We start from the raw sequence: 14,858 nt of genomic DNA, 5'->3' as shown, positions 1-14,858 counted from the left end.
TTAGAGAAATGATATTTATACAACCATTTTGTGACAACTTTTAGACAACTTTCTCTCTCATACTCACATTATATTTTTATTCTCTCTCTTCATTTTTCTCTCTCCATTGTTTTTGACCAATGAAAAGAGAGAAAAGGAAAGTTGTCAAATAGGTTGTACCAAATGGTTGTTCAAATATGAGAAATGATATTTGTACAACCACTTTATTACAACTTTTTAACAACTTTCTCTCTCATACTCACATTATATTCTTATTATCTCTCTTCCTTTTTCTGTCTCCATTGTTTTGGACCAATAAGAAGAGAGAAAATGAAAGTTGTCATCAAAGTTGTCCCAAATGGTTGTACATATATCACTACTCTTCAAATATCATTGCTCTTTATTTTATGGGGTTGATTTATATCTGAAAAGTTAATCATTTTTTCCTTGGATTGATTAATGAATTTTTTACAGTCGTATGAGATCAACGAAGTGGTGTTTAGGGATCACGTTACATATGAAGAGGCCTGATCTTAAACAAATGATGAGTCATATCTAAACCCTGTACCTAGAATTGTTTATATTTGAGAGACCAAGGAAAAATTTCATTAATCTTTAATTTTAATTTTTTAATTTGATCATTTTTTAGAATGAAAATGTTGAGAGGTACGAAATATAGAGTTATTTGTTATACATTTATCATATTTCTCATGGTTCTTATGTATTTTTAGGAAATGTATTTGGTTATGTTTTATTCAAGGATTTAGTTATTTATTTATTTTTTGATAAAATTGAGAGCCTAAGCCCAAGGATTTAGTTATTTAATTAGAATGGAAAGAGAAGAAATGCGTTTATATTCTTTATTATATTTTATTGTATCATTAAAAGAAAATAATTCAATAAAGATGACAAACCAGATTCAAGTAAAACGATCCTATTTCAATAAAAAAGACTTAAGAAATATAACAACCTCATTCTTGATTTCTTCCCAAAATTCTTTTAGAAAGCCAAAATTAACTTCATCGGACCTAAAGTTCTTAAATCTGTCACAATCCTATTTTTTTTTCTTCAAACTTTTGCTAATTTCAATAATAGAATTGGCTACAAAACCTTACTTTATATATTCCAACTAAAAGACATTTAAAATTTACAAGAATAAATATGATAATAATAAGATAAATGTTAACGAGTGCTTTTAAGACATTCTTTAAGGACTTTAAATAGTAAATTTTTATGGAAAATTGTGCATTTAATGCATCAGAAATTGAAGTGTTAAATTTTTTCAAAGAATAATTTCTTAATTGAAAAACGAGTGCCCTTAGAGCACTCGTTAAGGGCACTCGTTAACAAAACCCTAATACTCCCTCCGTCCCTCAATAAATGACCTAGTTGACTCTGACACAAGTACCAATGCATATGTTTTATCTTAGATATCTTCAATTTTCTACTAAAAAAAATTATAAAAATTTAATATTTTAAAAATATTCATCGAGACGAATCCAACAACATCTTACATGATATTATTTATCTTTGTGAATTAGTAGAAAAGTATGGTCAAAATATCTCAAGTCAATAATGTATATTGTCAACTAGGTCATTTATTAAGGGACGGAGGGAGTAATAACTATGACTAATACAAGGATAAGAATGTCCTAGAAAAGATACATCAGCAGAGAAACAAAATCATTACACATCAACTTTATGCTTTAGTGTTAAATCATTAAACCCTAATCCAATCCAAATGCAGTCTTCATTCAATACTAGTATCTCATAACGGTTCATTATTGACTAAATTAAATTTTGCAACTAAACACAGCAAATTTGCAACCATATGTATATAGCATTATGGACCCACCTAATAACACTTTATTTAATTTTTTATTTTTGTAATTTCTTCTAAAAAGAATTGCCCTCTTGTTTGTAGTTGTTGGACCCTCTTCTTTCCTTTCTCTCAGGCTTTTACAGACAACTTTGTTGGAAAAAATAATGAAATGAAGTGAAGAATGAGGATGAACAGTTTCTGTTACAATGTTTTGAATTCTTAAATCACTCTCTTTTGGAAACTTTCACTCATTCTTTATGGTTTGAAGTTGATCAGGATCTGTTTTACTTGTGTCGGTTTTGAGTTTCACAACCATGCATATAGGTATGCAAAATGTAATAATCTAAAGCTTATGTTTTTTATTTTTTGCTTAAAAATGGTGTTTTTATGTTGATTTCTTTGCTACCCTGTTTTTTGTTTTTGATTTATAGGTGGATCCATTCATTTTCTTCTATCATTTATACTAAAAATTTGAACTTTTTGTTGGGCTGTTTCTGGGTTTTCTGTGGAAAACTTGGGTGTTATAGACTTTGAAATGTTTTGAGGAAAGCTAGTTGTCAAGTTGGTAGCTTTGTTTGAGTTGATTGATACTGATTTGTTGGATTGGTTAATGAACATATAAATTTTCCATTTTGGTTTTTGGGGTGAAACTGAGGAGAGGTTGTAAAGAAGGGATGTTGATTAGGAATGTTTTGTTTATTGTGGTTTGAGATTTGAAGTTGAATTATGTTGATTTAAGTGGAAGTTGTTGTCTTTTCCACTAATATTTTTTTACTACTTTTGAACCAAAAGTTCTTTCTTCTTCTGTGGACTTTGACTTGTTTTTTATATGTCATTTTCATTGGGGTTAGTCCAATATGTCAACAAAAAAGGTAAGGTTGCATTGCATTCCCAGACTCTACAATGGTGGGAGAGATGCATAGTGGGGCCACCCTTTGTTTGATTTTTTATAACCTCTTTTGTAATTTTGTGCTAGACCTGTGTTATAAAGAGTCAGATCTTAATATGTGTTTATAAGTGGAAGGTAGCCCTTACTTTACAATCCGGTTTAGGCCATTACTTTTCCCACCCTAAAATCCGAAATATTTCATTTCAACGTGTTTTTGGAGGTTTTATGGGTTTTTTATGCCGTTCGGATTCTAAAATCCAATCTGCATAGGACGCGTGAGAAACACATAGGATGGGAAAAGAAACAGTCTCTGGTTTAATAGAGTTGAGTAAGGTCCAATGCAAATTCTAAGATGATATTAGAGCTATCCAAGATCTATTAGGCCATCCGCTATGCCTCCCTGGTTGTGCTCCAGATGTCCAGTCCTGGGCGTGTGAGGGGGATGGGGGGTAGTTAAGAGGTTCTCATTTAGTCGAGTTAGAGACAACCCAAATTTTAGGAACATCTTGCTTCTAAGAACATGTCTAGTGCTCAGCGTGAGGGTGTGTGTGTTAGGAGTCCCACACTGGATGAGATAATGTTTAAAAAATGAGTTTATATGTGGGAGGCATCCCTCACTTTAAGCTGGTTTTGTAGGGTTGAGACAGACCTATCCCATATTCTAAGAACTTATTCTTCCTTCATGTCAATTCCACCTAACCTTTGGTTTATAATACCATTGGTTTCAATTTCATCAAATTTAAATACATTTCCTTTTTAAGTGCGGTTTTCAAATATGTTTTTGTACTAGAATCATTATTCAAATATGTTTTTGTACTAGAATCATTTATCATGATATCTGTTCTTGCATGAAGAGAAACTTGTGGTACTCCAGTTAGAATATTTATCAATAATGATTTTGCCATGGATTGGAGTTACATTGAAATGTTGTAAATGAATATATATAGGACTAAATAGGGTATATCATATACATTAATTCCATTCCCCAGTAAAATCATACACCGCTTCATTTCATATTTTTGTAACATTAGTTTGCTGTGCGATTTCACTTAAGCAGGTCAAACGGATACAGCTTCAGTAACATGTCTGATCAACAGCATTTCTCGATTTGTTCATCTGGTTTCTTGCCAAACAGTGAAACCTATGCCCTTCCAGAAGATCTGCAATAATATGGTTGGGGTGTTAAAGCGTTTGAAGCCAGTACTCGATGACGCAATGGATTACAAAATTCCTTTACATCAAAATTTATGTAAAGTATGTGAAGAATTGGATATATGCGTTAACGAAGCAAGGGATTTCATTGAAAAGTGGGGTCCAAAGATGAGCAAGATTCACAGTGTAAGTAATTACTTGTATTCTTATAAATTTATCGCCAAACTAAGTGGGATCATTCCTATTTTCAGGTTCTTCAAAGTGGTACATTGTTGATCAAGTTACAAAGCACTTCACTTGACATTTGTCACATGATAGTTAAATCCCTAGAGTCACCACCATCTGCATCGGTTTTGGCTAACCTCCAGGTATGTGCAAAGTTTGAAGGTTCCTCCTTAATCACTTCTATTGAGTATGGCTCATAGTTATTGACAAAGCCTCTTGCCGTACGGTTCAGGGGTAATTGTTGTAATATGGACCATGATATTTAAATACAGGTTGTACACTAAGTCTTAAGCTTGAAATTATAGAAAGAAACTGAGCCACTCTGTAGTTGGAGACGTAGGCACAATTGGTCAAACTTCGTTACCAAACATCGTGTGTTTATCTGTTTGTGTTTTCATATCTTTATTCTTTTGAACTGGGATTGCTGTTCTAACAACTTCTTATTTAAGAAGATCATTTTAATTTATTTGCATCCTGATAAAATTAGGAGCATAAAGTATTATAGTTGTAGTTACCTTTTTAGTGTGTCTTATTGATCAAAACAAGTGTGAGACTAATTTCTAGCAACTTTTTCAGCACTATATCCAGGAACTTCAGTGTCTCAAGAAGGAAACAGCAATGGTCTATATAGAAAAGGCACTGAGAGAGCAAAGAGAAGATAGCGAACCTTGCAAGGAAAATCTAAAGGAAATTATTGAGTTACTTAAATTGACATCAACTCAGGAGCTCTTGAATGAGACTATTGCTGTGGAAAAGGAAAGATTGAACGCTGAAAGGCAGAAAATGAAAGGCGACTTGGAAGAAATCAATGAAATTGTGAATCTTGTCCGCGTCTTACGTGATTATGTGATGAAAACCGAGTACTTTGCAGTCAAAAGTGGTGTCTCATTCCCTCCGTACTTTCGTTGTCCTTTATCATTGGAACTCATGTTGGATCCTGTTATTGTGGCTTCCGGTCAAACATACGAGAGGCAATCCATCAAAAAGTGGCTTGATCATGGGCTGACTGTTTGTCCAAAGACTCGTCAAAGACTTACTCATACAAATCTCATTCCCAATTATACTGTCAAAGCTATGATAGCAACTTGGTGTGAGGAAAATAACAACAACCGTTCTAGTAACTCTGAGCATAATACTGGAAATGCATTTGAAGAACAAAAGGGCGATAACTCTTTCAGATCCAATGGAGAATGCAATGGAGGCCAGAATATAGAATTAGAAAAGTGGGAGCTACAATCACCATATATTCACAGCAGAAGTGAATCCTTTTCAAGTTCAATTTCTAGTAGTGATTGTCTACTTGCAGTTTCAAAAGATGTATCAAGGGTGTCCGATAAGTATCAAATTACGAATGTATTGTCCGTAGAAGCGGGAGGGACAGAAAATGGAAAAAATAATAACAGTAATACTCCTAATAGTCATTCAAGAGTTGATTCACATCCTGTTTCAAACTCGGGATTGAATGAATTGACCACCTCGTCTCATGTCAATAAATTGATTGAAGATCTCCAAAACGAATCAATTGAAGTGAAAAGTACTGCTGCAGAAGAACTGAGGCTCCTTACAAAGCATAACACGGAAAACCGTATCATTGTAGGGCAGTGTGGGGCTGTCATGCCTTTACTTTCGCTACTATATTCAAACGGGAAAGGAACACAAGAGCATGCTGTAACAGCTCTGCTTAATTTATCAATTAATGAAGACAACAAGCCCTTGATTATGGAAGCGGGGGCTATAGAACCCCTTATCCATGTTTTAAAGACAGGAAATGATGGTGCCAAGGAGAATTCTGCGGCAGCTCTATTCAGCCTCTCTGTAATGGAGAACGGTAAAGCAAAAATCGGCCGTTCCGGTGCAATTAAAGCATTGGCGGAACTTCTTGCCTCAGGAACACTTAGAGGAAAGAAGGATGCTGCTACTGCTTTATATAACCTCTCAATATTTCATGAGAATAAAGCTCGAATAGTTCAAGCTGGAGCTGTGAAATTTCTGGTTGAGTTAACGGATCCTGCCGATGGAATGGCTGACAAGGCTGTTGCCCTTCTGTCAAACCTGTCGACAATTGCGGAGGGAAGGCTAGAAATCGCAAGAGAAGGTGGCATCCCGTCATTAGTTGAAATTGTTGAATCAGGTTCTCAGAGGGGAAAGGAAAATGCTGCTTCCATTCTCTTACAATTATGCCTTCATAGTTCCAGGTTTTGTACACTGGTTTTACAAGAAGGAGCTGTACCTCCCTTAGTTGCATTATCTCAATCTGGTACTCCAAGAGCAAAGGAAAAGGTATGGATCTTATCGTTCTTTTCCTTTGCTATGCTTATGAGTGGAAACAAGAAATTAAGTGTGTTAAGTGTCCCACACTAGATGAAATATGACCTATGAAGCAAAGACGCAGACACTGGACATGACACTGCTAACAATTTGAAAATGAAACTAATTGAATGTTACCGCATTTGTCGGTGCCGTGTCGCTGTCCGATAGCGACACGCGTCGAACACTGGACACTCCTTTAATCCGAAATGTTAGTGCTACATTTGATACCCGAAAATGAGTTTATAAGTGGGAGGATTCCTCACCTAACAAACTGGTTTTGTAGGGTTGAGTTCGGTCCAATTAATATTTTAAGAAAGTAAAACAAAGGGTGTTTTTTCCTATACTACTAGTGAAGTCATTTTTTGAAATTATGGCTAAAATCTTGTTTGAGTGTGTGCCTAACAATTCATTCTTTTACTTCCATAACCCCTTTTCCCCAAAGTACTGTTGAAGGAAGTTCTGATCTTTTTTCTGGAGTTATGTTTACTATACTTTGCATTCTATCTGAACATCGGAAACAGTATCTCAGTTAATGAACATAATCTGAATTATGCAAGAGAAAATGCTAACTTGTTGTAAACATTCACGCAGGCACAACAACTTCTCAGTCATTTTCGTAATCAACGGGAAGCAGCTACGACAAAGGGAAAATCATGAAGATAGAAAGTTTTGGTTATTTCGGTTATTTCAGTACTCCCTTCTAGCCTAAGTAATTTTCTATAATGATTTGCCTCCTGATTCTATAGATTTAGGATTTCATGAATCCTTTCATTTCATTCTTTTAATTTTTTACATGTATCATTTTGGAAACGGTTTTCATCTTAGTGGTTTGTCATTTGGTTATTCTCACAGTCACTCTGCCCCCTACTATCTGGAGGTATCTATTTTCCAATTTTTGTACGGGCTTTAATTTTCTTTCTACTTTGGTGGCTGTACTCGGAGGAGGTAAGCTAGTATCTGAAGCTTTAGCTTGGCAACATGTAACACACAATACTATTCTACTAGAGCATAACTCATATGGTCCCCCAGCTCCCAAGTCAGTTCAGTGCATATTTGTACATATAATATAGAATCTTGTGATCTACTATAAATTAGTGTACCTTATATTGTTCATGGAGCTTTCTATTACTATATATTTAACCATGCCAATCTATATTTTTTAGTCTAAAACTCGATAAATTGAGGTGCAGAAAATCCTCTTTGAAACATTTTAGAATTTGAGTTGGATCTAACTGAACCTTACATAATCGGCTTGTAAGGGGAGAAATGCGTTTCACTTATTAACACATTTGTATCCACATCTCATCCAGTGTGGGTCTCTCAACACACCTTACTCAAGTTCATGATTGGACATCTAAAGCATGATTTGGGTGGTCGGTAAGATGAGAGATGTCTTTCATTTCTGAACATTTTTTATGTCACATCTCATAATGTGAGATTTTTAATAAAACTGATCAATAAGGGCTTGTTTGATATTAGAAAAAGTTTTGTTTTTATTTGTTATTACAAAACTAGCACACTTGAAAATGGAAACAAATTGAAAATAAGTTGGTAGTTTCATAACTGAAAGTGGAAGCAAGAAATGAAGGGAAAAACATTCTCTCAAACCAGACAGATTCCTAAAGTATTCAAAACCACATGTTGATTCCTGTTTTGGAGCTTTCTGTTCATGCATGAGGAGGTTCAAATTCTACACTTAAATAAGAGGTTTCTTAAATTTTAGCCATACTTGTACAATTTGACTTTGACCTTTGCACTGTCTTGCTTTATTTGAGAGCCAAATATGGTTTGGATTTTATATTTTGATCTGGGAGTTGTATTTTAGTCAGAGGAGTTCATTTGAAAAGATATATGTACAAGGACTCATAATTAGTGTAAGAAGAGTACATGTGGAAATATGTGTACTAAGGCAATTTTGGCCTCTTGCTTTTGTACCTTGGTTTTGCACATGCATATATAGAATACATCCAAGATGGAGTAATGATGTTTGTATTTTTAGATAGTATTGTCATAGTCGATGCAGAAGAGATAAATGGAAATTAGAGATATAATGACAAGCTTTGCAAATACATTGAGTACAATTGTGCAATTAGAAACAATATTATTATTTTTGATAGAAGTCATTGATATAGAAAAAGTAAAATGGAAATTATATTGATAATAAGATGATAAATTACATCAAGAGGGTACATAAGACTTATATAGCCAAGGAGAAGAAAAACCAACTAGTGTAACTCATATGGTACCAAGACCTCATGACATTTGATATGCTTAGATGCGGGTTAAATCCCACAATTCTCGACCTTTCTGATTTTTTTTTTTTTTTTTTTTTTTTTGTGGTGGTTGGAATTTGAATCCCGGACCTTGCATATATTATGCATTGCTCCTTTCAACTGAGTTAAGCTCACGAGGACGACTTTTCTGCATTTGATGGGAGTTTTGCGGCTATAATTTTAGAACCGTAAAAAAAATTATGCGACATTTATGACTTAGTGAAAAATATTTTCAAATTAATAATGAAAAGACAATGGGCAAGGGGTGTGGTAGGGGCCGTTCTAGATCTCATAGCATTTCTCAATTAAACTGCAAATGTTTTTTTTTTTAAAGTTTTGTTTGAATATGTCTCATGGAAATTAGGAGAGTTTCCTTATTGTCCCCAATTTTACTTGTGTTGTGTTAGAGGACAGAGCTAAGGGTTTTTAGTTTGTTGCTTTTCTTTTTTGTGGTAGCTACTTGTTATTATAAAGCAAGTGTTAGGAAAAGAGAATAATAAAAGGTGTATCACTATCACACACTTGATGTTTCATTACTGGGATTTTATCGCAAAAAGCCAAACAAAACTGGGTCAGTGGACCTTCATCTATTCTAGAGGTGTGAGGACCATTTATTCAACAAAATAAATGTTGAGAAAGTTGTTCAATAAACACTTCAATTTCACTTCTGATCGTGTTGTAACATCGCTTCTAATCGGGTTGTAATTTTCAATTAAATATTTTTGTATGGAAAAATTCACTCGGGTCGTAATTCATGATCGTTTTTTTTTGTGAAGTGAATAATTTTGAGATGTTTATTGAGCAACCATATAATTTTAAAAGAAACGTCACATAATACACAACATGAATTAATTTATGCTTCATGTTGTGGGTCACTATTTCGTGATTCAGGTCACACGAGTGGTTGTAATTATATATTTATACAAGTGGTTGTACTATATTTCAACAAAAAAAGTAGTTGTATGTTAATAATTGTCCTCAAAGTGACGTATATATTATTATTAATTGTCCAAGAGCAAAAAAGCATATGAATGTGTTGTGTTCTTCCTTAACCTCCAAATTAAAGAGCTAGAATTGTCTTAGAACATTTATTTTTGACACAAATTGTTAAAAACATGAAACGGTTAGCCTCCAAATTTCAATATACTTGTTCTAACAATTAGAATTTTAATCTTAGTTTTTTCTGTTACATTAGTTTAAAACTGTAGAATTAAATATTACTATTTTTTCTGCTGTTTTTAATTATTAACTGGATCATACTTTAAGAATTATTATTATTATTTCTGTGTCTTTTCTGCTGTCTTTATTCAATGTATGTATGTATTCCTTTAGAACATAAGTTAACATTATCTTTAATATTTACACTTGTATAAAATTTTTACACGTGAGTTGCCACAATAATTAATGAGGTATGACAAATGTTTTTAACTCATTAAATTACATAACAATACATAATTAAATGTATATGTGAAAGTTTTGTATATTATGGGTAGGGTACTACAGTTAAATTGTCTCATACTATTATAAATTTCTTTTTTTATTTTAATTTGATTTACTTGATTTCGAATTCCGCAGATAAACCATGGGAATATTTTTTGACAAAATAAACACATTAATAAAAAAAAAAAGTCTAATACTAAGATCGAAAGTGAATACGGGATACTTTGCTTTCACATACTTGAATACTTGCCTATAGTTTTAAACCCATCTCAACCTTAATTGAGGAATATATAATGTACAACTTTGAGTATCTCTTACTTTTTTAATCCTTTTTTTACCCTCTCTTAACTATCAGATTTTGTTGATCAACAGAATATAATGGACAAAGAGAGGACTGCATGCATTGTGATATTTCCTAAAGAAAATAAAAGTTAATTTTATTGCGAAAAAAGAAAATAAAAGGTAAAAAAAAAAATCTGAGGTGCAAAACACAGCAAAGATACCTTAAACTCGAAGGCATTGTCCGATGGCAACCACCAGAAGCAGATTATGTAAAATGCGATGTGATGCGGCAATCTTTCATGATCAAAGGAAGTTTTGGTATTGGTATGTGTCTTTTAAATAAAAGCTTTAACAACATGGTATCCTCGAAGCACTTACATATGTCATTCTTTGGCTTGGGCAATTGGGACCATCAAACATGCAAAACGAGGTAGATTGTAAGTAAACTAGTGGTTGACACCGTAATTAATAGAACTATTGACAAGTCCGAGTTTGGTAATGTTATGTCTAGATGTAGATGTAGGTCTCCTTTACAATAATTTTGAAACTTTTGACAAACGAAATTTGTCGTCCATAGTTTTTTGAGAAATGATACATGTACAATCATTTTTTAACAACTTTTGTGATAATTTTCTCTTTCATATTCTCATTATATTTTTACTTTATCTCTTTATTGCTTTGGTTTTCGTGTTAATACATGATTTTCTTTGTAAAAAGATGGTTGTCCATGTGGTTGTCAATCACATTGATGTTCAAATAACATTGCTCTAGTTTTCTTCCCCTGCGAGCATAGTAGCTAGATGTCACTTTTTAAAGTGAATAAGTGGGGTGTCCGGAGTTTGAACATCGGCCCCTGCATATATTAATGGGGTAATATTCATTTTGATAGTTGAATGTGTAATTGAGTAGCCACAGTTGTCATTCCATGTATCCAATTTCAAAATAGTTCTTGATTGCGCACTCTGTTTGTCAAAATAGTCCATAACGTTAAATAGTCCCTCAATATTGACAATAACTCCTTTCTTATAAGGACTAATATGACAATAAATAAGTATTTATAGAGATTGATATGACATAAGTAAGTATATTGAGGGATTGGTATGACTGTATTAACAGAACATTTTAACGCGAGAGACTATTTTGACATATAAAGTGTACAATCAGAGACTATTTTGAAATTTCGATACATTTAAGGACTATTGTGGACTATTTGTTACACATTCAAGGACCAAAATGACATTGCCCATATATTAATGTGTTGTCCATGCCAATTGAGTTATGCTTAGGAAGGACTTGTCGTCCATAGTTTAAGAAGGGTGTCAAAATTACATGCTCATCACCAAATTTTAGATTTGAGTGCATTATGTATTACCTTTTGTCTTGGCCGTTTTCGACAATTTAGAGGCCTAGTTGTAACTAGATAATTTTCGTTAAAAAGAATTGAAAAAAAATATCCAACACCACTTATAGTTATAAATAATTAAGTTGTAGTTAATTATATGAGTATTGGTTCAAACATGACTTTTACACTTTTACCTATAGACAAATAAACACTTGCCTACGAAAAAAATGACATTTAATGACATATTTTGTGGTAAGTAAAAGTGTTATTTTTTATCGTACACCCCCTCAATTATACCATAATCTATACAAATATTTGAAGCCCCCCATAAATTAGAGGCCTAACTCCATAGAGCTCTTTGCTCTTGCCCAAGGACGAGCCTGCCATTTGTATTGAATGAAATAAGAGTGTTACTTTTCCCACCCTGCTGCCTTCTCACGCACCCTGAAAAAATGCCAAAATTACCCTTGGTTTGGATTTTATTTTCCGAACCACATTGTTAGTGATTTTCGGATTTTAAAATCCGGACAACGTCAATATGAAATTTTAGTGTCTTTTTTTGATGTCAAGGGTCTCTGTTGACCGTTATATAACCCCCACATAAGCTGCAATGCAATTGCAGGGGTCGTATGAACGGTCAACAATTTGAAGAAAATGAAAGAAAAGAGATTAAGTGAAGAATGAAGAAATTTTTTGAACATGCAAGCCTATTTATAGCCTAAAACAAGTCCTACGTCATTTGGAAGTCAAGAAAAACGTCCAAAAAACGCATTAAAACTCCACTAACCGGCCAAACCTTTGGTGAAACGCACCATCCAAATGAAATTGAGGGATTTCGGATTATATACTCCGGAAATGACAAAAACATTCCCGATTATATATTCTGAACTACACCAGAAAACCTACTTTGTAGGGTTTTTTAGAGAGATTTCATGGAAAATAAATAATAAATGCATAAAAGAGAAGGTGTTTCAAGAGGTTTTCTCCGAGTTAAATCATGTTGCCTTACCAAGTGACAAATTCATCTGGCAGGCAGCAAGAACTAACTCATAGAAACCTCTTGATATTCAAATATAGAGCAACCTCTTTGTATCTATATATTTTTGTCAGCATGCGGGGGATCTTCATCACGCGAATGCGGTCAAATAAAGAGTTTTCTATTTGCGACCGCGTGAAAAAGATCCTCAGCTTAATGACAAAAATTTGCATGATTTTCTTTGGTGTGTTTGTGTGTTTTGCTAGTATTGAAGCTGAAAAACAGAGAGCACTTATTTATAGAGGTCCTTGGATGTTGTGGACCATATAAACTCTTGGTGCAATGTGGTCCATACAAAAGAATCATATGCTGAAGTATTCCGGATTTAGTAATCAGGAACACACTTACGCCCTATGTGAATCCGGATTTCATAATCTGGAATGCATATCTTTGGTTATTTTATCGATTAAATGAACATTTTTGACGTAAATTTAAACATAATGAAAGTTTAAATGATATATATATATATATATATATATATATATATATATATATATATATATATATATATATATATTATTCAAAACATAATGCAACAACTTTATTCAACAACGCATAACTAACACGCAATTAAAACAACATAAAACACGTGATTAATTAAAACATGACACATTATCACGGATCACCTAAACTAATATCGTCATCTGGTCCCTCCAGCAGAGCCGTGATCTCTTCGTAGTTCCTGGGTCGGTTCAAATTTTTCAGAATTTGTTCAGCAGATCTAACCAATGAAGCGTCCAACTCGATCGATCCTCTAGTACTGTATTGACCAAAGACATAGAAGATGGTTCTCACGTCGTCGTCGTTTGTGAGTTTCATCCGGCTGAACCGAAGAGATGAAACTGAGTTGGACAACAAACATCGATATTCAACACATACCACCCTCCTCGTGTCTCTGTGGTTGAGTTGGCAGTTGATTTGATCCAGCTGATCCTTTAGCCTGGAGAGGGTGACATCGTTGTGAATCCTAAACAGATGGGGTTGTTTCCCCCCAGTGTAGTAGACTGCCGCTAGCTTGGTGTTCGGATCAAAGCCAGGGAATTCCATGATTTTTTTTCAAGTGTAGTTTACTTGTGATTAAAACAGGGACCCCTATTTATAGAGTTATTTGGGCGTTGTGGACCACATAAACTCTTGGTGCAATGTGGATCAACAAGAGAATCAAATGTTGAAGCTTTCCGGATTTCAAAATCCGAACCATCCATCACCCTGCAGAAAGGCCAAGTTTCCCTTTGTTTCACCCATGATTGTATTTATTCGGATTATATAATCCGGAAACCATGTACATTCCAGATTATATAATCCAGATTGCATCAGAATCATTTGGCCGGTGGTCTGCACCACAAAGAAAACGTTTTTACACATTATTTTGACTGAATTAATGTCTTTCCCACTTTTCTTTTTTACCTTCCCTCCCGTATAAATATGCTTCATTTTCTCAAAAATTGTCACACCTTCTTCTTTCTCCTCTTCTCCTCTTCCTTCTACAACAATGTGTTTCCATCGTTGGTCTTTCATCAGGGGTTATATGATCGGTCAACAGGGAAGGGGTCTGTCTGGGTGTCATATTGACCATCACAGTTTTCTTCCTCCCCCTCTTTCCTCTCCACCAGTGGCTGGAGCCACTGGTATAGTTTACCCCCTCCCCCTTAGAAATAGTTTTAGGTTCTTATGTAAAAAGCTTCAACATTTATAATGTATTATTCATATATTAATAAAATGACTTCTTTTTATCTTTGTGTTCTTTTTATTTCTGTTTTATATTTCTATTTGCAGTTATTTTATGAATTTGAAAGCTTAAAATGAAAATTTTTTGGAAAAAATCATTCTTGATGTTAAAATCCGAAAAAAATATGGGAAATATTAACAATACAGTTCGAAAAACTATATCCGAACCAGGGGTAATTTTGAAAAAAATAGGGCGCGCGAGAATAACATAGGGTGGGAAAAGTAATAATCATGAAATAATATGAGTTTTTGTTGGGCTAGAGTTATAAAAATGAACCGAGCCTAATAGGCGCGTCCAACTAACCCATATTTTGAGGAGTTCATTTTTGCTGCCTCAGTGTCTCTTAGACTGTCCAAAAAATTCGGAAGATAACTTTTGG

At 33.9% G+C, this 14,858-nt stretch overlaps 1 protein-coding gene across 3 annotated transcripts; it reads left to right on the top strand.

Moving 5' to 3' along the window:
- The first annotated feature begins 1,866 nt into the window (after nucleotides 1–1,866).
- LOC25484253 (U-box domain-containing protein 3) lies at nucleotides 1,867–7,530 on the top strand. 3 transcript variants are annotated; one of them, XR_003010456.2, is made up of 6 exons: nucleotides 1,867–2,125; nucleotides 3,748–4,028; nucleotides 4,094–4,210; nucleotides 4,644–6,347; nucleotides 6,969–7,086; nucleotides 7,230–7,530. XR_003010456.2 is itself a non-coding variant. In XM_013613024.3 (5 exons), exons 1-5 carry the CDS (start codon nucleotides 2,116–2,118, stop codon nucleotides 7,032–7,034), a joined length of 2,178 nt encoding a protein of 725 aa, XP_013468478.1. In that variant the 5' UTR covers nucleotides 1,867–2,115; the 3' UTR covers nucleotides 7,035–7,530. The 3 variants fall into 3 exon arrangements, 2 of the variants coding, with proteins under 2 accessions (XP_013468478.1, XP_024635392.1); XM_013613024.3 differs by having other exon boundaries at nucleotides 6,969–7,530; XM_024779624.2 differs by having other exon boundaries at nucleotides 1,867–2,136; nucleotides 6,969–7,530.
- The last annotated feature ends 7,328 nt before the right edge of the window (nucleotides 7,531–14,858 follow it).

Source organism: Medicago truncatula, chromosome 1, assembly GCF_003473485.1.
Source record: "Medicago truncatula cultivar Jemalong A17 chromosome 1, MtrunA17r5.0-ANR, whole genome shotgun sequence".
Classification (NCBI taxonomy): Eukaryota; Viridiplantae; Streptophyta; class Magnoliopsida; order Fabales; family Fabaceae; genus Medicago; species Medicago truncatula.
The sequence above is the reverse complement of the archived record's forward strand: the minus strand, read 5'-3'. Positions and strand labels throughout refer to the sequence as shown.

Bases quoted from the DNA above. Each gene is read 5' to 3' on its own strand.
- LOC25484253 (XM_013613024.3), top strand. The intron at 4,029-4,093 runs GTAAGTAATTAC...TCCTATTTTCAG, and splicing joins AGATGAGCAAGATTCACAGT to GTTCTTCAAAGTGGTACATT. The intron at 4,211-4,643 runs GTATGTGCAAAG...CAACTTTTTCAG, and splicing joins CGGTTTTGGCTAACCTCCAG to CACTATATCCAGGAACTTCA.